General features: G+C 43.8%; 2 protein-coding genes across 7 annotated transcripts in view; both read left to right on the forward strand.

The window, feature by feature from the left end:
• The first annotated feature begins 1,501 nt into the window (after positions 1 to 1,501).
• TCTN1 (tectonic family member 1) overlaps positions 1,502 to 22,776 on the forward strand; it is a 38,976-nt gene continuing 17,701 nt past the window's right edge. For 5 of the 6 annotated variants that reach the window (XM_021922918.1, XM_021922917.1, XM_017946196.1 and 2 more), the window contains exons 1-5: positions 1,502 to 1,872; positions 6,966 to 7,086; positions 13,593 to 13,723; positions 16,295 to 16,446; positions 20,684 to 20,771. In XM_021922918.1, the coding sequence (XP_021778610.1) occupies positions 1,653 to 1,872; positions 6,966 to 7,086; positions 13,593 to 13,723; positions 16,295 to 16,446; positions 20,684 to 20,771 (712 nt within the window). In that variant the 5' untranslated portion in view covers positions 1,502 to 1,652. Of the gene's footprint in view, positions 1,934 to 6,965; positions 7,087 to 13,592; positions 13,724 to 16,294; positions 16,447 to 20,683; positions 20,772 to 22,776 lie in introns of all 6 variants that reach the window. The other variant, XM_017946200.3, reaches the window with a different exon arrangement.
• LOC101025325 (39S ribosomal protein L30, mitochondrial) lies at positions 17,373 to 18,052 on the forward strand. The gene has a single exon (XM_009181723.4). It carries the CDS (start codon positions 17,520 to 17,522, stop codon positions 18,003 to 18,005), a length of 486 nt encoding a protein of 161 aa, XP_009179987.1. The 5' UTR covers positions 17,373 to 17,519; the 3' UTR covers positions 18,006 to 18,052.

The following is a 22,776-nucleotide window of genomic DNA, read 5'->3' on the forward strand; positions in this document are numbered from 1 at the left end:
CTGAGTAGCTGGGACTACAGACACGTGCCACCACACCTGGCTAATTTTTGTATTTTTTGTAGAGATATGGTTTCACCATGTTGCCCAGACTGGTCTCAACTCCTGGACTCAAGCGATCCTCCCAAAGGGCTAGGAGTACAGGTGTGAGCCACTGCGCCTGGCCATGTCTAAGTACTTTGACATCTACTTCTGAATTGTACAGAGATTAAGTGTCAAAGGTGCAGCCAACATCCCTGGGCTTGGGTACCTCCTAAATAAGCCCATTCAGAATGGACAGGCTTTCCTAAATCTTAGGGTCTCCAGGTCATTTTGTAGCATTACAGTGGATTTGCTTTGTTTTCCCCTTTAAGATGTCTAAATTATTTTACTTAATTTTTGTGAAAGATTTTTGTCTTTAAAAAAGTTCTTAGGCCTGGCGTGGTGGCTCATGCCTGTAATCCCAGCTCTTTGGGAGGCTGAGGTGGGAGGATCACTTGAGGTCAGGAGTTTGTGACTAGCCTGGTCAGCATAGTGAGACCCCCTCGCTACAAAAAATAATGATAATAAAAGTAATTAAGTGTTCATTTGTTCCCTTTATCACAATACAGCAGACAGAAGTTATGTGGCAACCTTGTGAGATGCAGCTAAAACAAAAAAGGTGAAGCCAGTGTTGACAGAGTCTGGGATAGAGAGAATTCAGGGACAGTGATCTCACAGATCCCTATGCTCCTTTGAAACACCCACATTAGTGGTGTTGAGACGGCGCTTCCCAAATTTCCGTCCAACTCATCTGCTTGTGTCGGGACATTTGTTAAAAATATTTATTCCTGGCTGGGAGTAGTGGCTCATGCCTGTAATCCCAACTACTCAGGACTCAAGAGGCTGAAGCAGGTTGAGACCAGTCTGGGCGACGCCTGGGAGGGAGACCCGGGCGACGGAGGGAGACCTCGTCTCTACAAAAAAAACACAAAAATTAGCTGGGTATGGTGGCGCGCGCCTGAGTTCCCAGCTACTCAGGAGGTTGAAGTGGGAGGATTGCTTGAGCCCCAGAGGTCGAGGCTGCAATGAGCCGAGATCGAACCACTGCACTCCAGCCTGGGCGACATGTCGAGTGAGACCCTGTCTCAAAAAAATCCCCCCAAAACTGATTCCTGGGTCCTGTCCTAGACTTACTGACTCAGGATCTCCTGAGGTGGTACCTGGAAATCCGTCTTTTTTTTTTTTTTTGGTTGAGACAGAGTCTCGCACTGTCGCCCAGGCTGGAGTGCAGTGGCACGCTCACGGCTCACTGTAGCCTCCACCTCCTGGGTTCAAGCGATTCTCCTGCCTCAGTCTCCCGAGTAGCTGGAACTACAGAAAATCCACATTTTTTAAGTAAGCGCCGCAGACCGGTTGGGAACCACAGCTGGGATTTACACGCCTCTCGTTTATGCCAGCTTCACAGCCGCTCACTAGTGCTCGCCCTAGTGCCTGCCATCGCTGCCTCACCCAGGCTCCGCCCTCTGGCCTCATCCAGGATCCGCCCCCTGCCTCATCCAGGCTTCGCCCCGGTCAGTCTCCTGCAGCTTCTAGCGGCTTGGCAAGCCGCTTCCCGTGATGCCTCGCGCCTGGGTGTAGCGGTTGCCGGGCAACGCGCGGTCCCTGGCGCCGGCGTAGCTGGGACCCGCTGGAAGATGAGGCCGCGAGGCCTCCCGCCGCTCTTGGTGGTACTTCTGAGCTGCTGGGCCTCCGTGAGCGCCCAGACCGAGGCCACCCCGGCGGTGACGACAGAGGGCCTCAACTCCACCGAGGCAACCCTGGCGACTTTCGGACCTTTCCCGTCGACCAGGCCCCCCGGTACTCCTAGAGCACCAGGGTCCTCCTCCGGCCCCAGGCCTACCCCAGTCACGGACGGTGGGTACTATGTGCCAGCTCCTGTGGTCCACAGGGATCCAACCTCAAGGGGGCAGCCCGGGTGAGGACGTAATAATGATAGCTAACGCTTATTGGGCACTTACTGTGTGCAGACACTAAGTGTTCCATAAACGTCCGTTCTTTAAACAATAACCCTGAGAGGTAGCTCTTACTATCACTGTTATGTAAATGAGAAAACCGGGTCTCAGAGAGTTTAAGTGGTACGGTATCAGACCTTTGAAAATACTTGAAGTGATCCCAGACAACAGTAATGCAAAGAGCAATAATGAATGAATCCTTGCAGCCCAAGACGAAATTAAGTCGAGACAATGGTGGAAATTGGTGCCTAGGCTGCATGGAACTTTCACTTAAAGAGAGGCCAAAGGTCTATCTTACTAAATGTGACTAGGTTAAGACGCTTGTCTGTTGACCTGAATTCTAAAAACCCAGGATTCCTCCTGTGTTGAATTGGAGGTGGGAAGCCATGGAGGGAGGGGTTGCTCACTTCTTAGGAGTCATATTTAGGGATAATTAACATTTTTTTTTCAGAAGATGATTGTCTAATTCTAGAATTACACATTTAGTGGAAATATTTTATAATCTAAGTTGACGTTTGGCTGGCGCCGTGGCTCACGCCTGTAATCCCAGCACTTTGGGAGGCCAAGTCGGGTGGATTGCTTGAGGTAGGAGTTCAAGATCCGCCTGGTCAACATGGCGAAACCCAGTCTCTACTAAAAATAGAAAAATTAGCCGGGCATGGTGGTGCATGCCTGTAATCCCAGTTACTGGGGAGGCTGAGGCAGGAGAATAGCTTGAACCCAGGAGGCAGAGGTTGCCGTAATTACCACTGCACTCCAGGCTGGGCGACAGAGCAAGACTGTCTCAAAAAAAAAAAAAAAAAATTGACGTGGATGACTTCAGAGAATGACTGTGACCCTCTAAGACTGAGTGCAAAACTTTGTGAATATGCCTTTTCCTGAGATGAGAGTTCATAGCAGCCGATTCTTAAAGTGGTTCATGATCTCCAAGTTTTTAAAATTTTCCAGTTGTGTGGATTGAGAGTAACCCCAATAGGTAAGCAGTACTTTAAATCTTTTTTTCAGTCTTTTTTTTTTTTTTTTTTTTTTGAGGCGAGGTCTCACTCTGTTACGTAGGCTGGAGTGCAGTGGCATGATTATATCTCACTTAAGTCTCAATCTACTGGGCTCAAGGGATCCTTTTGCCTCAGCCTCCAGAGTAGCTGGAACCACAGGTGTGCTCCCCCAGCTTGCTTTTTAAATTTTTTAATTTTTAGTAGAGATGAGATCTCGCTATGTTGTTCAGGCTGATCTCAAACTCCTGGGCTCAAGTGATCCACCTTGGCCTTCCAAAGTGCTGGGATTACAGGTGTAAACAACTGTGCCTGGCCTATCCCTTCTTTAGAAGATCTTTTCTCAGATTGATTAAGACTCAGTATTAGTAGGTAAAAAAGTCATCAGCTGATATCTTGAACTCTAGAACTTAACTTCAGTTACTGAACCTTGATTTCTCCAAAAAGCTTTCTGAATTATGAGTAATCTGAAAGAAAAACTACAGAGAAATATATTTGCTATTTTAATATATAAACAGAGCTCTGTTTTATATTTAAATTGTTGATTTGATGAATTAGTAGGGAAGTTAAATCAGTGACAAACTGGGACAGAATGAAGCCAAGTATTCAATGTCTGAAACTCTAAGTAGTTTTTGGACTGGATTGTCTTTTATTCATGTAAGTACTCCATCTGTTAATGCATTTTCTCTCCAAAATAAAGCTATGCTTGAAACATCATTATTATAGCATGTGTTCAAGGCTGTTTTTCCATTATAGGGGATGAATTTGTACTTGTCCCCACATTTTATTTTTTTTTTGGATACAGGGTCTCACTCTGTCACTCAGGCTGGAGTGTAGTAGCATGATCACAGCTCACTGCAGCCTCGACCTCCTAGGCTCAGGTGATCTTCCCACCTCAGACTCCTGGGTAGCTGGAACTACAGGTGCATGCCACCACGCCTGGCTAATTTTTTGTAGAGATGGGGTTTTGCCATGTTGCTCAGGCTGGTCTCGAACTCCTGGCCTCAAGTGATTGCCCACCTAGGCCTCCCATAGTGTTAGGATTACAGGCATGAGGCACCGCACTCTGCCTGTCGCCTGTCTTCACTTTTTTAAAGGACCTCTCTTAAGACTTGTGACAGTAATAACTCATTTGTTAACTGTTCACTTAGCACTGTGCTAAGCATTTCACCTATGATGTATCTCATTTAATCCTTACAACCTCATGAGGGTACTGTTATCCCCATTTTTCAGGTGGGTAAATTATTTGCCTAATTTTAGAACACACAACTTATAGATATTAGAGCAGGAGGCTGACTCTGAGTGGAGAACTGGATGGAACATTGCAGGTGGCTTGCAGGCAGTGTTGGTGGAGAAGAGTGATAACCCTTCATCTTGAATCTGGGCTCTGTTCATTAGTACCCTGCTCTACAAGCCAGGTGTGCAGATGCTATAGGAGGCAAGAGCAGCTGAGTGCTTCTTGGACCTGATGGGGCTCAACAGCTACTTGTTGGATGATTAAGTGCACTCGCATCCTGGGTAGAAACCTTTTTCCTAAGTGGAGTTATTAAACACTATTGCTTCATCCTTAGTAGTCTTATAGCTACCTACAAGGGCTTTAAGTTTTGAAAACAAAGCAAGATTGTAATTTTAAACATACAGGGAACCTAAAGCACTTTTTATTTTTTACATTAGCATGCATAAGTTGTATCATTTTACTAAGCACATAGAAGAGTTCTCAATTAGAAGCTCTCTAAACTTTAGGGGGAAAGCTTTTGTGTCTTAGACTAAGAAATTATCGTGTATTAACAAAACCTTTCCCTTCACCTCACACATTTTTTTCCAGAGTGCATTATACCTTTTATGGGGTACTTTTTCTTTTCTTTTTTTTATCACCCAGGCTGGAGTGCAGTGGCGCAGTCTCAGCTCACTGCAACCTCCACCTCCCAGGTTCAAGCAATTCTCCCGTCTCAGCCTCCCAAGTAGTTGGGATTACAGCTGTGTGCCACCATGCCTAATTTTTTTGGTATTTTTAGTAGAGATGGGGTTTTACCATGTTGGCCAGGCTGGTCTCGAACTCCTAACCTCAGGGGATCCACCCTTCTCAGCCTTCCAGAATGCTAGGATTACAGGCGTGAGCTATGGGATACATTTTTCTTTTCTTTTCTTTTTTCTTTCTTTCTTTTTTTTTGGGGGGGGGATGGAGTCTTGCTCTGTCACCCAGGCTGGAGTGCAGTGGCACGATCTCGGCTCACTGCAACCTCTGCCTCCTGGGTTCAGGTGATTCTTCTGCCTCAGCCTCCTGAGTAGCTGGGACTACAGGTGTATGCCACCACACCTGGCTAATTTTTGTATTTTCAGTAGAGATGGGGTTTTACCATATTGGCCAGGCTGGTCTCAACCTCCAGAGGTTGAGACTGTGTCTGGCCGCTCTGGGGTACATTTTTCTAAAGCTCCTTTTTATCGTGAAATAATTCATACGTACAAAAAAGAATGTTGGGTGGACACTAGCAGCATTTGCTTCAGATTCCTTTTTCGTTATTTTTGTTTTTTGGCTTGAGTTTTTTTTTTTTTTTTTTTTTTAAGATGGAGTCTCACTCTGTCATCCAGGCTGGAGTGCAGTGGTGTGATCTCAGTTTACTGTAACCTCTGCCTTTTGGGTTCAAGTGATTCTCCTGCCTCAGCCTCCCTGAGTAGCTGGGATTACAGGTGCCCACCACCATGCCTGGCTAATTTTTGTATTTTTAAGACAGACAGGGTTTAACCATGTTGGCCAGGGTAGTCTCAAACTCCTGACCTCAAGTGATCTGCCCGCCTCCCAAGGTGCTGGAATTACAGGTGTAAGCCACCATGCCTGGCCTTGAAATCTTCTTTTGAAAAAGAAAACATTACAGATATGATTGAAGGTTGATCTTACTTCTTCCCTTCCAGCAATAATTGCAACCATAAATTCATTCTCTATTTTTTTAAAAGGGTTTTCTCTTCCTTATTTGACAGAATAAAATAGAGAATTGAAAATCCAGATAATCATTTTTGTTACAAAGCGGCAAAGAAAAATCATCCTTATTAATAATTAAAAGTTGGCCAGGAGCGGTGGCTCACGCCTGTAATCCCAGCACTTTGGGCAGCTGAGGCCAGTGGATCACTTGAGGTCAGGAGTTCGAGACCAGCCTGGCCAACATGGTGAAACCCCATCTCTACTAAAAATACAAAAAAAAAAAAAAAAAAAAAAAGCCGGGCATGGTAGTGCATGCCTATAATCCCAGCTACTCAGGAGGCTGAGGCAGGAGAATAGCTTGAACCCAGGAGGCGGAGGTTGTAGTGAGCCAAGACTGCACCATTGCACTCCAGCCTGGGCAACAAGAGCTGAAACTCCTTTAAAAATAAAATAAAATAAAAGTTGTGACGTGGGGGAGATTCCTACCCTGCCCTCAAACCTTATTGTCTAAATCACCAAAGACATTCTGAGCACCTGAGCCATTATGATTCTTGGCCAAGAATCTGTGAATATGAGTTCAGCTTTAAAGCAGCAGGTTATACATGAAAAGAGGGGCAAGGTTGAAAACCTCTTTCCTGAAGGTTTAAGTGGGCCCTTCCTCTGACTCGTAATCTCCAGAGAAGGGGCTTAAGGACTTTGGAGTTTTAAACTGGTGGTTCTATGGTCAGGCAAATGGTTTAGGCGTGCTGGTTCTTAAACTTGTCTAATTATAAGTATCACCTGGAAAGTTTCTGAAAGCTACAAATGCCTGGGTTTCGTATTCAGCTTACCAAATCAGCATCTCTGTAGGCAAAGCACTAACAGAACTTTCCAAGCGAGTCAGATCATTAGCAACTTTGGGGAAACCTCTAATTGTGGAATGCTCAAACTGACTCATTTCCACTTCACAAATTTCCCCCAAAGTGCAATAGGAAAAATAAAATGGAACCTTTGTATGAAATTGACTTATGGTACACTGTGGTGGCAGGGGGCAGTCACCACCTGCTGATGGTGATGCTCTGGATCCTACCCCTCTTTTTTCTGCAGTTGCTGCTCTGTGTGTCTGTGACTTGTCCCCAGCACAGTGTGACGTCAACTGCTGCTGTGATCCTGACTGCAGCTCTGTGGATTTCAGTGTCTTTTCTGCCTGCTCAGTTCCAGTTGTCACGTAAGTTTACGTATGACATATGCAATTTTGATAAAATTTGACCAGGATAATACAATTTGGGGAAAGGGAAAACTTTCCCAGGCTTAAAAACCCAAACCTGATTTCCGGTGTTTTGCATCGTTCTGAAGCCATACTATCCAAACAAATATGTAAAAAAGTAGCTGTCCCTGGCCAGGTGCGGTGGCTCACACCGTAATCCCAGCACTTTTGGGAGGCTGAGGTGGGTGGATCACCAGATCAGGAGATTGAGACCATTCTGGCTATCACGGTGAAACCCCGTCTCTACTAAAAATCCAAACAAATTAGCCGGGCGTGGTGGCGGGTACCTGTCCCAGCTACTGGGGAGGCTGAGGCAGGAGAATGGTGTGAACCCGGGAGGCGGAGCTTGCAGTGAGCAGAGATCTCGCCACTGCACTCCAGCCTGGGCGACAGAGTGAGACTCGTCTCAAAAAAAAAAAAAAAGTAGCTGTCCCTTATCTGCATTCAACCAGGTGACTGTGCGGGCAAAAGAGAAGAGAGAATATACATTAAAAGAATGTAATGAAACCTCTTTGTTTAGAGATTGAATCACATTTCAATTTGAGTTGTAAACAGACAGTGGTCACATTTTTTGTATCAGTGAATTAGTATAGCCTAGGGTGAAAAGTGCAGTTTAATTTCACAGCTTTTGTTGTGGACATAGTACTTGTAACAAAAAATTAGATGAGAAATCTTTGTTTGTACTTTTCTGATATGTAAATCTACCAGGAATTCTCACAGTTCGCATTGTATAGAACAATGAAAAATGACATTCCCAGCTGATTATAAGGTAAAGAAATAATCTGTTCTGAATGATCTCTTATAATTGAGATTTCAAGCCTTTTTTTTTTTTTTTAATGAGATGGAGTCTCGCTCTGTCGCCCAGAGTGGAGTGCAGTGGTGCGATAGTGGCTCACTGCAACCTCTGCCTCCTGGCTTCAAGCAGTTCTCCTTTCTCAGCCTCCCGAGCAGCTGGGACCATAGGTGCACGCCACAATACCTGGCATATTTTTAGTAGAGCCGGGGTTTCGCCATATTGGTCAGGCTGGTCTCGAACTGCTGACCTCAGGTGATCCGCCCGCCTTGGCCTCCCAAAGTGCTGGGATTTCAGACGTAAACCAACGCGCCTAGCTTCAAGGCTTTTTGAAAAACTAGCAGCACTTAGAAGAGGCTCATTGGTGTGCTGCACCCATCAACTCGTCATTTACATCAGGTATAACTCCCAATGCAATCCCTCCCCCCTCCCCCCTCCCCATGATAGGCACAAGTATACATATGTAACAAACCTGCACGTTATGCACATGTACCCTACAACTTACAGTATAATAATAATAAATAAATTTAAAAAAAAAAAAAAAAAAAAAAAAAAAATGAAGAGGCTCATTAATTCAGGATGGGACCAACTTAGTATTCAGAGATAGCTAATTTAAATTTAGCCTTATAGCAAGTTTTAGCAATTGATATTTGATAGGTGAACCTTTTAAGAGGTACAATGGGTTTTTCCTGTGGGAAACTATTTTATTGACTAATGGGATTTTGAGCCTATTTCTAGTATTGTAAAAATGCTCAGAGAACAGGGCAATGTAGTCAGATTAATTTTCTGGCTACCTGGCCTGTAGCATGTTTCAGTATTTGTTGAAAATCATTCTGTTTTCCTCCCTTAGTAAATACAGGAGCCTGAAAGTGAGATTTTTGCTCCAACTTGGGGCTATTTTTTTTTTTTTTTGAGACAGGCTGCTTTGTTGCCCAGGCTGGAGGGCAGGGGCTCCATCTTGGCTCACTGCAACCTCCACCTCCCGGGTTCAAGCAATTTTCCTGCCTCAGCCTCCTGAGGAGCTGGAACTACAGGCGTGTGCCACCACGCCCAGCTAATTTTTTGTATTTTTAGTTGAGACAGGATTTCACCGTGTTAGGATGTTCTCGAACTCCTGACCTCGTGATCTGCCCACCTCGGCCTCCCAAAGTGCTGGGATTACAGGTGTGAGCCACCGCGCCCCGCCTGGAGGATCTCTTTACTTCTGAACCATTAGTGCCTAGTAGAGCTCCTGCCACGTAGTGGGCCCTCATTAAGAATGAGTTGAATTGGCTGGGCACGGTGTTTCATGCCTGTAATCCCAGCTCTTTGGGAGACGGAGGTGTGTGGATCACTTGAGGTCAGGAGTTCGAGACCAGCCTGGCCAAGGCGGTGAAACCCCGTCTTTACTAAAAATACAAAAATTAGCTGGGTGTGGTGATGGGTGCCTGTAATCCCAGCTACTCAGAGGCTGAGGTGGGAGAATCGCTTGAACCTGGGAGGCAGAGGTTGCAGGAGCCAAGATTGCGCCATTGCACTCTAGCCTGGGCAACAAGAATGAAACTCTGTCAAAATAATAATAATAATAATAATAATAATAATAATAATAATGAGTTGAATGGATGAATGAATTTCTTCTCTCCATCTCTAACTGATTTCCTAGTGTCCCTTTTTGACTTCCTCTACCATTAGTCTTTTAGGCAGACACCAGGCCAGAAACCTGGAGGCTCCCCTGACCCCTGCCTCTTCCTTTCACTTTTCCTGTCTCAGCAGTCTTTTCTTTCTCCCAACCTTTCTTGAGCACCTCCTGATGCCAGCACCAGGGACATAAAGATGAGTTAGGCACTCTCCTGCCTTCAAAGAACTTACCATTGAGTAAGGGAGATAGAAGAGTGGATGGCAGTTTCTACATCAAGCGCGATGAGAAGGCAGAGGAATGGCATCTAACTCAGCCTCACTAAGAAATGCTCCCCAGAAGACAGGAGCTGAGCTGGGTCCTGAAGGACACGTGGAAGATGGTCAGCATGGACCGAGGGGAAGGGCATTCCAGGCAGAGGGAGCTGTATGGGCAGAGATGGGGGATGCAGGATGGCCTGCTTAACTGCAGGTAACTCAGTGTGGCCAGAGAGGGGTGGGGTGAGAGGAGTATAGCAAAGAGATCAGGGGTCAGGTCCCAAGGGGCCTTGTGTGTATGCTGAGGGGTTTGGACTCTGTCCTGAAGTCCACAGGGCCTGGGTTGTTAAGAGGATCAGATTCACATCTTCTGTAATTTTGCAGCAGCATGTGCAGTGGATCACAAGGCCAAGCCTGGTGGCAGAGAACCAAGTAAAAAGCTATTGCAGATGTGGATTAACGGTTTCCCTCCCCACCTTCTCCAAAATCTGTGACAGTGGGGCTAGAGAGAAGTATCTAGATCTGATGATGATACTGAAATACTGCACAGAATTGGGGAGGTGGCTGACTGGAGGGGAGTAAGGAGCCCCATTCTGTGGAGCCTTCCATCACTCTAGCCCTTATGGTCGTCCATCCCTGCTCCTGCTTTATGAGCTCACACCTCATCCTGTCAGGCGCTCACTAAAAGACCTTCAGAAGTTATCATTATCTATAGGCTTCTCAGCCTGGATTCAGATTGATTCCCACCTTCTTTCAGAGCCTATTGCCTGCTACCAGCCATCTTGAATCCACTCCAGTCCAACCTCGGTACTCAGAGTTTCCCAAAGACCATGAGTCATTACCCAGCCTTGGCCATTGCTGTTCTTGCACTTGGATTTGCTTCCCATTCCTACTGTCTGTCTGATTTCTACTTATCCTTTAAGGCCCAGTAAAAACTGAATGATAATATCCAGTCTTGGCAAGAGTACAGGGAAATAGGCACTCTTACTATAGTGTTCGTGAGAATGTATATTGTGCCCTTCTAGAGGGCAATCTGGGAGTGTGTCTCAGAAGCCTTAAATAATGTTACCTGCCTTTTGGCTTAGCAGTTCCACTTCAGGAAACATATCCTAAGGAAACACCTGGAGATACTCATAAAGATATATGTATAAGGATGTCATTATAGCATTACATATAATTGGGGAAAGTTAGAAACCTAAACCAACAGTAGAGAATTGGTTGAACAAATTGGGGTATTAATAGGCTGGTATACAATGAAGCCACTTAGTATAATATTGCAAGTGCATATTAGGCATTATATATTAAGTGAGAAAAGCTTTAAAACAGTATGTAGAATATGGTCCCATTTTTGTTATGACTTTGTCTCTATACCATTATCTATCTGTCCGGCTAAATTTTTTTTTTTTTTTTTTTTTGTAGAGACAAGGTCTCACTTTGTTGCCCAGGCTGGTCTTGAGCTCCTGGCTTCAAGTGATCCTCCTGCCGTGGCCTTCCCAAAGTACTGGCATGGTAGGCGTGAGTCACTGTGCCCAGCCTCTATATTTTTTTGAGACAGGTCTTGCTCTGTCACCCAGGCTGGAGTGCAGTGACACGATCATAGTTCACTGTAACCTTGCTCCTGGGCTCAAGTCCTCCTACCTCAGGCTCCCAAGTAGTTAGAACTATGGGCATCTGCCAGCATGCTGGGCTAATTTTTTCTTTGATTTTGTAGAGATAGGGGTCTGTGTTGCCCAGGCTGGTCTTGAATTCCTGGCCTCAAGTGATCCTCCTCAGCCTCCCAAAATGCTGGGATTAGAGGCATGAGCCATGGTGCTTGGCCTGTACCATATCCATATCTATAGCAAATTGATTGGGGTTTGTCAAATCTGGGATTGGTTGAAGACTTACAACTTCCTTTTTTTTTTTTTTTTTTGAGACAGAGTCTCACTCTGTCGCCTAGGCTGGAGTGTAGTGGCATGATCTTGGCTCACTGCAACCTCCCAGGCTCAAGCAATACTCCTGCCTCAGTCTCCGCATGCCACCATGCCTGGCTAATTTTTGTATTTTTAGTAGAGACAGGGTTTCGCCATGTTGGCCAGGCCTGACCTGAGGTGATCCGCTGGCCTCAGCCTCCCAAAGTTCCGGGATTATAGGCATGATCCACTGTGCCTGGCCCTGTACCATAACTTGTAAGCATTAAACCTTCCAGATGACTGATCTCAGGTGGTCCACCCGCCTCGGCCTCCCAAAGTGCTGGGATTACAGGCATGAGCCACACTGTGCCTGCCCCTGTACCATAACTTCTAAGCATTAAACCTTCCAGATGACTCCACATTTTCTTATTCTCACAGTCCTTTGAAGACAGCTTTATTCTAAAGACAAGGAATTTGGATCTGTTCTGGGTACTTTTAAACAATCTGAAGGTCTGCAAAATTTTATCTAATTGATGCTCTCAGAGTTTATAAGGTTCATTGACATAAAAATTATACCCTGATCTACATTTCTTGACAAGATTTCCTTAAAAGCTATTCTACTTGTCTCAATTTTTTTTTTTTTTTTTTTTTTCTGTTAGAGGAAAAAGTTTTAAATGCCAAACTTTTTTTTTTTTAAAAAAAGAGATCAGGGTCTCAGTGTGTTGCCAGACTGGCCTCAAACTCCTGACCTCAAGTGATCCTCCCATCTTAACCTCCTGAGTAGTTGGTAATATAGGTGCATGCTACTGTGCTTGGCCCAAATGCAAAAATTTTTTTTTTTTTTTTTTTGAGATGGAGTCTTGCTCTGTCACCCAGGCTAGAGTACAGTGGCACGATCTCGGCTCACTGCAAGCTCCACCTCCCGGGTTCATGCCATTCTCCTGCCTCAGCCTCCCGAGTAGCTGGGACTACAGGCGCCCACCACCATGCCCGGCTAATGTTTTGTATTTTTAATGGAGACGGGGTTTCACTGTGTTTGCCAGGCTGGTCTCGATCCCTTGACCTCGTGATCCGCCTGCCTTGGCCTCCCAAAGTGCTGGGATTACAGGTGTGAGCCACCGTGCCCGGCCAATGCAAAATATTTTAACACAGAATAAACTAAATAAAAATGGATTCAGCCGGGTGTGGTGACTCATCCCTGTAATCCCAGCACTTCGGGAGGCCGAGGCGGGTGGATCATCTGAGGTAAGGAGTTTGAGACCAGCCTGGCCAACATGGTGAAACCCTGTCTCTAATGAAAATACAAAAATCAGCCAGGCGTGGTAGTGCACACCTGTAGTCCCAACTACTTGGGAGGCTGAGGCAGGAGAATCACTTGAACCTGGGATGCAGAGTTTGCAGTGAGCTGAGATCATGCCACTGCATTCCAGCCTGGGAGAGTGAGACTACATCTCAAAAAAAAGATCCAATTTTTTTTTTTTGAGATGAAGTATCACTGTGTTGCCAGGCTGGAGTGCAGTGGCACGATCTCGGCTCACTGCAACCTCCGCCCTTTTGGTTCAAACGATGTTCGTGCCTCAGCCTCCGTAGTAGCTGGGATTACAGGCACACGCCACCATGCCCGGCTAATTTTTGTATTTTTAGTAGAGATGGGGTTTTACCATCTTGGTCAGGCTTGTCTCAATCTCCTGATCTTGTGATCCGCCCACCTCGGCCCCCCAAAGTGCTGGGATTACAGGTGTGAGCCACCGTGCCCTGCCGGATTCAATTCTAATGTCATGCTTTCATAAATATCCTCCACATAACTGTTAACATAGTATAGTACAAGCATCTGACAGTTTTTAAATAATCTTGCTAAGATTGTGTGCTTATGTCTTGTAACTTCATATTATTATTTTTTTAATTTTCAGAGGTGACAGCCAGTTTTGTAGTCAAAAAGCAGTCATCTATTCATTGAATTTTACAGCAAACCCACCTCAAAGAGTATTTAAACTTGTTGAACAGATTAGTCCATCTATTTTCTGCATTCATATTACAAACTGTAAGTATTTGACATTGATATGTTTTGTGAAACTCTGGAAATTTTTTCTCAAAGTTATGGAAAAATGTCTCAGATTTATTGTATGATTATGATTATTATTTTTTTGAGACAGAGTCTTGCTCTGTCATCTAGGCTAGAGTGCAGTAGCACAATCTCAGCTCACTGCAACCTCTACCTCCCAGATTCAAGTGATTCTCCTGCCTCAGCCTACTGAGTAGCTGGGATTACAGGTGCCTGCCACCACGCCTGGCTAATTTTTGTGGTTTCTTTTGTTTGTTTGTTTGTTTTGAGACGGAGTTTCACTCTTGTTGCCCAGGCTGGAGTGCAATGGCTCGATCTCAGCTCACCACAACCCCAGCCTCTTGGGTTCAAGCAAGTCTCTTGCCTCAGCCTCCCAAGTAGCTGGGATTACAGGCATGGACCACCATGCCCAGCCAGTTTTGTATTTTTAGTAGAGTTGGAGTTTCTCCATGTTGGTCAGGCTGGTCTCGAACTCCCGACCTCAGGTGATCTGCCCGCCTCGGCCTCCCAAAGTGCTGGGATTACAGGCGTGAGCCACCGCGTCCAGCCCCTTTTTTTTTTTTTTTTTTTTTTTTTGAGACAGAGTCTTACTCTGTCACTCAGGCTGGAATGCAGTGGCACGATCTCAGCTCACTGCAGCCTCTGCCTCCCGGGTTCAAGTGATTCTCCTGCCTCAGCCTCCCGAGTAGCTGAGATTACAGGCACCTGCCACCACACCCAGCTAATTTTTTATTTTCACTAGAGATAGAGTTTCACCATGTTGGCCAGGCTAGTCTCAAACTCCTGTCGTTAAATGATTCTCCTGCCTCGACCTTTCAAAATGCTGAGATTACAGGTGTGAACTGCCTCGTCCAACCCTCAGTTAGATTTAAAGCAATTATTCTATGTTTTGCTATATGTATAGTGTATCTCTTTATAGACCATTTCACAGGTAATAGGAAGTAACTTTATAGATCTGTGGGCATGCACATTTTCTTTAAAAGTAATTATGCTTGTGTAGTTGTCTTTTGAAACCTTATACTTATCTCAAAGGTGTTTATAATATGCAGACATACATAGGAATCTAGGTTTCTATATATACATGTGTTTTTTTAACTTTATTTCCTCCTGGTTTAATGGTTGAAAATCAGGCTCAGCTTTGAACATTACCTGTGGTTTCTATTTCCTTTTTTTCTTTTATTTTTACTAAGAATATTTGCATGAAAACAGGATCTTTATTTTTATCTGAGCATTTAGCTCAAATATATTTCTAGATCCAAAGTACAAGTGCATGTAAAATGTTATCAGGATATCAAAGATCAGAGACACATTTATGCTTTTATTTGTCAATTAAACTCTGTCATATTTTCAGAATATCTTTACAGATTTTGGTTTTATTCTCTTGTGATTGAACAGACAGATGCTCTGTGTGGTTTGTAGTCTGAAGTGATAACTGGCCAGTGACTCAGGTTCTCTGTCGTAACACCAGCCCAGTGAACATGCCAGCCTGCTCCCTTCTCTCTCTTCTGTACACAGCACATTTTTCTCTAGGACTTTCACAGTGGCTGTGTGAGAGTAGAAATCGGATTCTTTCTTTTTTTTTTTTTTTTTTTTGAGACGGAGTCTTGCTCTGCGGCCCAGGCTGGAGTGCAGTGGCCGGATCTCAGCTCACTGCAAGCTCCGCCTCCCGGGTTCACGCCATTCTCCTGCCTCAGCCTCCCGAGTAGTTGGGACTACAGGCGCCCGCCACCGCGCCCGGCTAGTTTTTTGTATTTTTTAGTAGAGACAGGGTTTCACCGTATTCGCCAGGATGGTCTCGATCTTCTGACCTCGTGATCCGCCCGTCTCGGCCTCCCAAAGTGCTGGGATTACAGGCTTGAGCCACCGCGCCCGGCCTTGAAATCGGATTCTTTCATTCCCACAGCCATCCGGAGAGAGCTTCTCCTTACAGGTTGATACAGCAGACTCATCAGTCCATGGGCTAGAGAAATAGACAGATTATTATTGGCTTCTGTTGTGCTGTTCACTTGTAGATGCTATCAACTATTACTTCCCCATTATTAGAAGAAGCAGGCTGAGTCCGGAGGTCCTGTTTATTGAATAAGCTTTAAAAATTCCTGGGAGAAGTGAATATGGAAAAAGACACTTTTTTTTTTTTGAGATGGAGTCTTGCTCTGTCGCCCAGGCTGGAGTATAGTGGCGCCATCTCAGCTCACTGCAACCTCTGCCTCCTGGGTTTCAGCGATTCTCCTGCCTCAGCCTCCTGAGTAGCTGGGATTACAGTTGTGCACCACCATGCCTGGCTAATCTTTGTATTTTTAGTAGAGACAAGGTTTCACCATTTGGCCAGGCTGGTCTCAAACTCCTGACCTCAGGCGATCCGCCCACCTTGGCCTCCCAAAGTGTTGAGATTACAGGTGTGAGCCAATGTGCCCAGCCAAGACATTATTTGTTTTTTACATCAGCCTTAATGCTATTAAAAACTGTTTCCAAAACCTTTCTATATATCATACATACTATACATATATTTTATACCGATTTAAAATACTGTTTTTTTTTTAAAAAAAACAGATAAGCCTGCATTATCCTTTATTAATCCAGAAGTACCTGATGAAAATAATTTTGATACATTGATGAAAACATCTGATGGTTTTACATTGAATGCTGAATCAGATATTTCCTTCACAACCAAACTGGATATTCCTACTACTGCTAAATATAAGGTGAGCCTGAACTTGATTGATTCTTTTCATCCCATCACAAATGTCTTGTCCTTGTAAGTTAATTTTCAGGTTACCAGCAAAACTGTCTTCGCTGAGACAGAGTTGATATTATAGACTAAATAACTTAATGTTCATGCCTACAAATCAAAGATCATGAAAATTAAAACTGAATATTTGAAGATGGATTAAAGACTTAAATGTAAGACCTAAAACCATACAAACCCTAGAAGAAAACCCAGGCAATACCATTCAGGACATAGGCATGGGCAAAGACTTCATGAGTAAAACAACCAAAAGCAATGGCAACAAAAGCCAAAATTGACAAATGGGATCTAATTAAACTAAAGAGCTTCTGCACAGCAAAAGAAACTATCATCAGAGTGAACAGGTGACCTACAGAATGGGAAAAAATTTTTGCAGTCTACCCATATGACAAAGGGCTAATATCCAGAATCTACAAGGAACTTAAATAAATTTACAAGGAAAAAACAACCCAATCAAAAAGTGGGTGAAGGATATGAACAGACACTTTTCAAAAGAAGACATTTATGCGGCCAACAAACCTATGAAAAAAAGCTCATCACTGGTCATTAGAGAAATGCAAATCAAAACCACAATGAGATACCATCTCACGCCAGTTAGAATGACGATTGTTAAAAAGTCGGGAAACAATAGGTGCTGGAGAGGATGTGGAGAAATAGGAACACTTTTACAGTTGGTGGGAGTGTAAATTAGTTCAACCATTGTGGAAGACAGTGTGGCGATTCCTCAAGGATCTCGAACCAGAAATACCATTTGACCGAGCAATTCCATTACTGAGTATGTACTGAAAGGATTAAAAATCATTCTGTAAAGACACATGCCCTTGTATGTTTATTGCAGCACTATTCACAATAGCAAAGACTTGGAACCAACCCAAATGCCCATCAATGATAGACTGGATGTAGAAAATGTGGCACATATACAACATGTAATACTAAACAGCCATAAAAAAAGATGAGTTCATTTCGGTGGAAAAGTTCGGGCTGAACGTTTAGCTGGTGCTGCCTCTAAAGAAAGCAGTCACTGCACTTATGGCTGGGATTTTGCGCTTAGTAGTTCAGAGGCCCCCGGGCAGACTACAGACGGTGACAAAAGGTGTGGAGTCTCTCATTGGTACAGATTGGATTCGTCACAAATTCACCAAATCAAGAATTCCAGATAAAGTGTTTCAGGCCTCACCTGAAGATCATGAAAAATATGGTGGAGATCCACAGAACCCTCATAAACTGCATATTGTTACCAGAATAAAAAGTACAAGAAGACGTCCATATTGGGAAAAAGATATAATAAAGATGCTTGGATTAGAAAAATCGCATACCCCTCAAGTTCACAAGAATATCCCTTCCGTGAATTCAAAATTGAAGGTGGTTAAGCATTTGATAAGAATCCAGCCCTTGAAGTTGCCACAAGGACTTCCAACAGAGGAGAACATGTCTAACACGTGCCTCAAAAGCACTGGGGAGTTAGTAGTGCAGTGGCATCTGAAACCTGTGGAGCAGAAAACACATGAGTCCTAGTGCCCCAGCAGCTTCCGATTGGAAAATGTAAATTGTTTTTATTTAAAGATGGTGAGAAAGTGTTTTCATTAAAATATGTTTTAAAAACCAAAAAAAAAAAAAAAAAAAAAAGATGAGTTCATGTCCTTTGCAGGGACATGGATGAAGCTGGAAACCATCATTCTCAGCAGACTAACACAGGAACAGAAAACAAAACACCGCATGTTCTCATAAGTGGGAGTTGAACAATGAGAACACATGGACACAGGGAGGGAACATCACACACCGGGGTCTGTTGGGGGGTGGGGGGCTTGGGGAGGGGATAGCATTAGGAGAAATACCTAATATAGATGATGGGTTGATGGGTGCAGCAAACCACCATGGCATGTGTATATCTATGTAACAAACCTGCACGTTCTGCACATGTATCCCAGAACTTAAAGTATAATAATAAAAATAAAACAAAACTGAGTATTTGAATTCTGAATAGAGGATTTAAGGTTGTTTATTCTGTGATAAACTTGTATTTTGTCTCTTCAGAGTTCTTTGTTCTCCTCAACCTTAAAAGATGTAGCAAAATGCTTGAGGCACGTTGCTGAGACCATGGAGTAGATTAGTTGGATACCTGGTCATCTTCTCAAAATTGTATTTAGTTTTACGGATTTTGGAAGATGTGTGCTGTTTTATGTCTATTCAGTAGTACATCTTTAAATGCGACACATATTAACTTTGAATGAACCTTAACATTTTTGGAACCTTAACTTTTTTTAAAAGGAAAGTATGAAAGCAACATGTACTAGTTCTAAAAGTTCAAAGTATAGAGGCATATAAGTAAAAGCTGAAAGATCCCTGTATCCATTAAAATTCATACTGCAAATCACTTTGAAAAGATTGGTGTGTATTCTTGCTGATTTTTAAATATGTCTATTATAATGTATATATGGTGTTGTATAGAAGTGGGATTTATAGCTATCCATGTTGTTCTAGAAAATTCCTTTTTCAGTGGTAAGTCATGTGCATCTTCCCATGTCAATATAAAATTTACCATTGAGCATTTTCCATGTTCTGGCACTGTGAAGAGCTTTTCAGGCATTACTTCATGCACCCCTCTGGGAGGGATACACCATTGTCTCCATTTACCTGATGAGAAAAACTTAGGCACGGGAAAGTAACTTGTCAGAACTAGTGATAGAGCTGCTGCTGCTTCTTTTTTTTTTTTTTTTTTTTGAGACAGAGTCTTGCTGTGTTGCCCAGGCTGGAGTGCAGTGGTGTGATCTCGGCTCACTGCAACCTCCGCCTCTCAGGTTCAAGCGATTCTCCCACCTCAGCCTCCCAAGTAGCTGGGATTGCAGGCACCCACCATCATGATCAGCTAATTTTTGTATTTTTGTAGAGACAGGGTTTCACCATGTTGGCCAGGCTGGTCTTCAGCTAACTTTTGTGTTTTTGTAGAGATGGGGTTTCACCATGTTGGCCAGGCTGGTCTTGAACTCCTGACCTCAGGTGATCTGCTCACCTCGGCCTCCCAAAGTGCTGGGATTACAGGTGTGAGCCACCGCACCCAGCCAAGAGCTGCAGTTTACAAAATATTCTTGGCGCGGTGGCTCACGCCTATAATCCCAGCACTTTGGGAGGCTGAGGCGGGCAAATCACTTGAGGTCAGGAGTTCCACACCAGCCTGGATGATATAGTGAAACCCCATGTCTACTAAAATACAAAAATTAGCAGAGCATGGTGGCGCGTTCCTGTAGTTCCAGCGACTTGGAAGGCTGAGGCACGAGGATCACTTGAACCCAGGAAGTGGAGGTTGCAGTGAGCTGAGATCATGCCACTGCACTCCAGCCTGGGCAACAGAGCGAGACTCTATCTCAGGGAAAACAAAAACCAAAATATTCTTTTCTGTGTATGTATCTGAGCTGTTCCACTCTTAACAGACATGTTTCCCGTTTTTGCTTTTATCCACAATGAACATTCTCATATATACATACATTTTTGTACACTTCACTGATTAAATCCTTAGGATACATTCCTATAAATGAGTTAGTTTGGTAAAATGAATGGAAAATTTAAATATTGATACCAGATTGCTCTCCAGAAAACTTGCAGTGCTTTACACTCCCAGCTCCAGTGAGTGGAAGGACTTGTTTCCTATACTCCTGCTGGCACTGAAGCATTTGGATAAACTTGCAAGTTCGAGAAAATTGGCTATAAACTTAATAGCTATTAATCTGAGTTTTGAAGATTGGGAAATAATTTTGTGGGGTTTGGTTTTCAGAAAGAAGGCATTCTTTCATAAAATTGATTCATAAAAAATTGATTTTTATTTTAATGTATACTGTGTATGTTATTTAAATAATTAATGCTAGTGAAAAATAATTCTCTCACCCCTGTGTCCAGCCACCTAGTTCCTGTCTGCAGAGGCAAACTGTTATGTCAGTGTCTCATGTACCCTTCCAGAGGAATTCCATGACTAAGAAGCCTACAAATACAGTAACATGCACACACACAAACACACATCCTTTAAAAAATGGCGACACAACTAAATGTGAGCTTCTTGAGGGCAAGGACCACATCTGTTTTTTGCTCATCACTGTGTCCCTGATGCCTGCAGTGCTGCTTGGCATGTTGTAGGTGCCCTGTAAAGTGTTGAATGAATACCTTAATTACACCATAATTACTGTTGGTTGTTGTGTTTGCAGTATGGGGTTCCTCTGCAGACTTCAGATTCGTTTCTGAGATTTCCTTCATCCCTGACATCATCTCTGTGCACTGATAATAACCCTGCAGGTAAGAAAGTGGCCATTCTTCTTTCCTTAGACATTTGCTGTTATTATTAGGTTAGTGGAAAAGTAGTTGTGGTTTTTGCCATTAAAAGTAATGACCAAAATCGCAATTATTTTTGCACCAACTTAATACCTTACATTTGTAGTAGTCATAATTAAACAGGCCTTGTGACTAGAAACAGAATCTTCGGGTTAAAGAGGCCTCAAAGGTCATGTAGTTCAATTTCCCACTCAGGGCCAGTCTTTTCTAACACGTGCAGCCACTGCTTGAGCACTTGTAGTGATGGGGAACTGACTACCTGAAAACAGCTCACTCAATTGTTTACTTCCAGTTATTGGAAAGTTCTAAAGCATATCAACAGCTAACAATTATTAAGCACTTATTTGTGCTGGGTATTATGTTAAGTGCTTGCATGTGTTTTCCCTTTAATTCTCTCTGTAATCCCTTGAGGTTAGTATCTCTGGTTGTTTTGGTTTGTTTGTTTTTCTTTTTTTTTTTTTTTTTTTGAGACAGTCTCGCTCTCGCCCAGGCTGGAGTGCAGTGACACCATCTCGGTTCACTGCAAACTCCGCCTCCTGGGTTCATGCCATTCTCCTGCCTCAGCCTCCCGAGTACCTGGGACTACAGGTGCCCGCCACCACGCCTGGCTAATTTTTTGTATTTTTGGTAGAGACAGGGTTTCACCATGTTAGCCGGGATGGTCTCGATCTCCTGACCTTGTGATCTGCCCACCTCAGCCTCCCAAAGTGCTGGGATTACAGGTGTGAGCCACCGCACCCGGCCAGTATCTCCCTTTTTTAGAGCAGGAAACGGAGATGTGCAGTTTCTTATTCAGGCTCACTCAGGTGGTGGTGGAGCAGGGATGCAGTTGGCCTGCAGCCTGTGCTCCCCTATGCTCCTCTCCATTCAGGGGCCTCCAGGAGTTTGCAGAGTGGCCCCCTAGGCAGTGGAAGGCAGCAGGCTTGGCTCTGCCATCCCCAAGGGACCTCACAATGAAGAAGCTAAGTAATGGACGATAGGAAAATGTATTCTGCTGAAAAGACAATCTTGCACACACCAAGAACAGTGTAAATTAAAACCAAACCAAAGGCTGGGTGCAGCTGTTAATGCCTCTAATCGCAGCACTTTGGGAGGCTGAGGTGGGCAGATTGCTTGAGATTAGAAGTTTGAGCCTGGGCAACATAGCGAAACCCTGTCTTTGTAAAAATTACAAAAATCAGGCCAGACATAGTGATGCACATCTGTAGTTCCAGCTACTCAGGAGGCTGAGGTAGGAAGATTGCTTGAGCCAGGGAGGTGGAGGTTGCAGTGAGCTGAAATTGCACCACTGCACTCCATCCTGGGTGACAGAACGAGACCCTGACTCAAAGAAAAAGAAAAAGAAAACAAAATCAAAAACAACTCCCCCACTGCGACAAAACCTAAAAACCAAACTGAGATACCATTTTCCCCTGTCAGATTGGCAAAACTCAAAAAAACTGAAGCTGTGGGGAAATAGGCACTCACCTACATAGCTGATAAGACTAAATTGGTACAACCTTGGTGAAGGGCAACTTAGCAATTTGTATCCAGATTACCAATAAATGTGCTCTTCAACCCAGTTGTTCTACTTCCAGGAGTTGATCCTACAGAAATGCTGGCCAACATGCAAAATAATAGATTGCAGCATTGTTGGTGATAGCAAAAATGGAGACAACTTAAATGCTCATTAATAGGGAACTGGTACAATAATTATGCCACATCTATAATATAATACTAATTATCTCCAAGAAAGGAAGAGCTGCTTCATGTAAAGACAGGCCAATCTCTAAGATATATTGTTCAGTGAACAAAATGAGGGGCAGAATAGTGTATATATTGTACATTTGTTTCCAAAAGGGGAAAGAATAATAACTATATATATATGTTTTTTACACACATATTTGCTTTTTTTCCATAGAATATTTCTCGAAAGATACACAAGAAGCCTCTTGCCAGTTGCCTCTGGAGAAGGGGACTGGTGGTAGGT

This window comes from Papio anubis, chromosome 9 (assembly GCF_008728515.1).
Source record: "Papio anubis isolate 15944 chromosome 9, Panubis1.0, whole genome shotgun sequence".
NCBI lineage: Eukaryota > Metazoa > Chordata > Mammalia > Primates > Cercopithecidae > Papio > Papio anubis.

Coding starts and splice junctions, on each gene's coding strand:
- LOC101025325 (XM_009181723.4), top strand. CDS start 17,520: ATGGCTGGGATTTTGCGCTTAGTAGTTCAGAGGCCCCCGGGCAGACTA.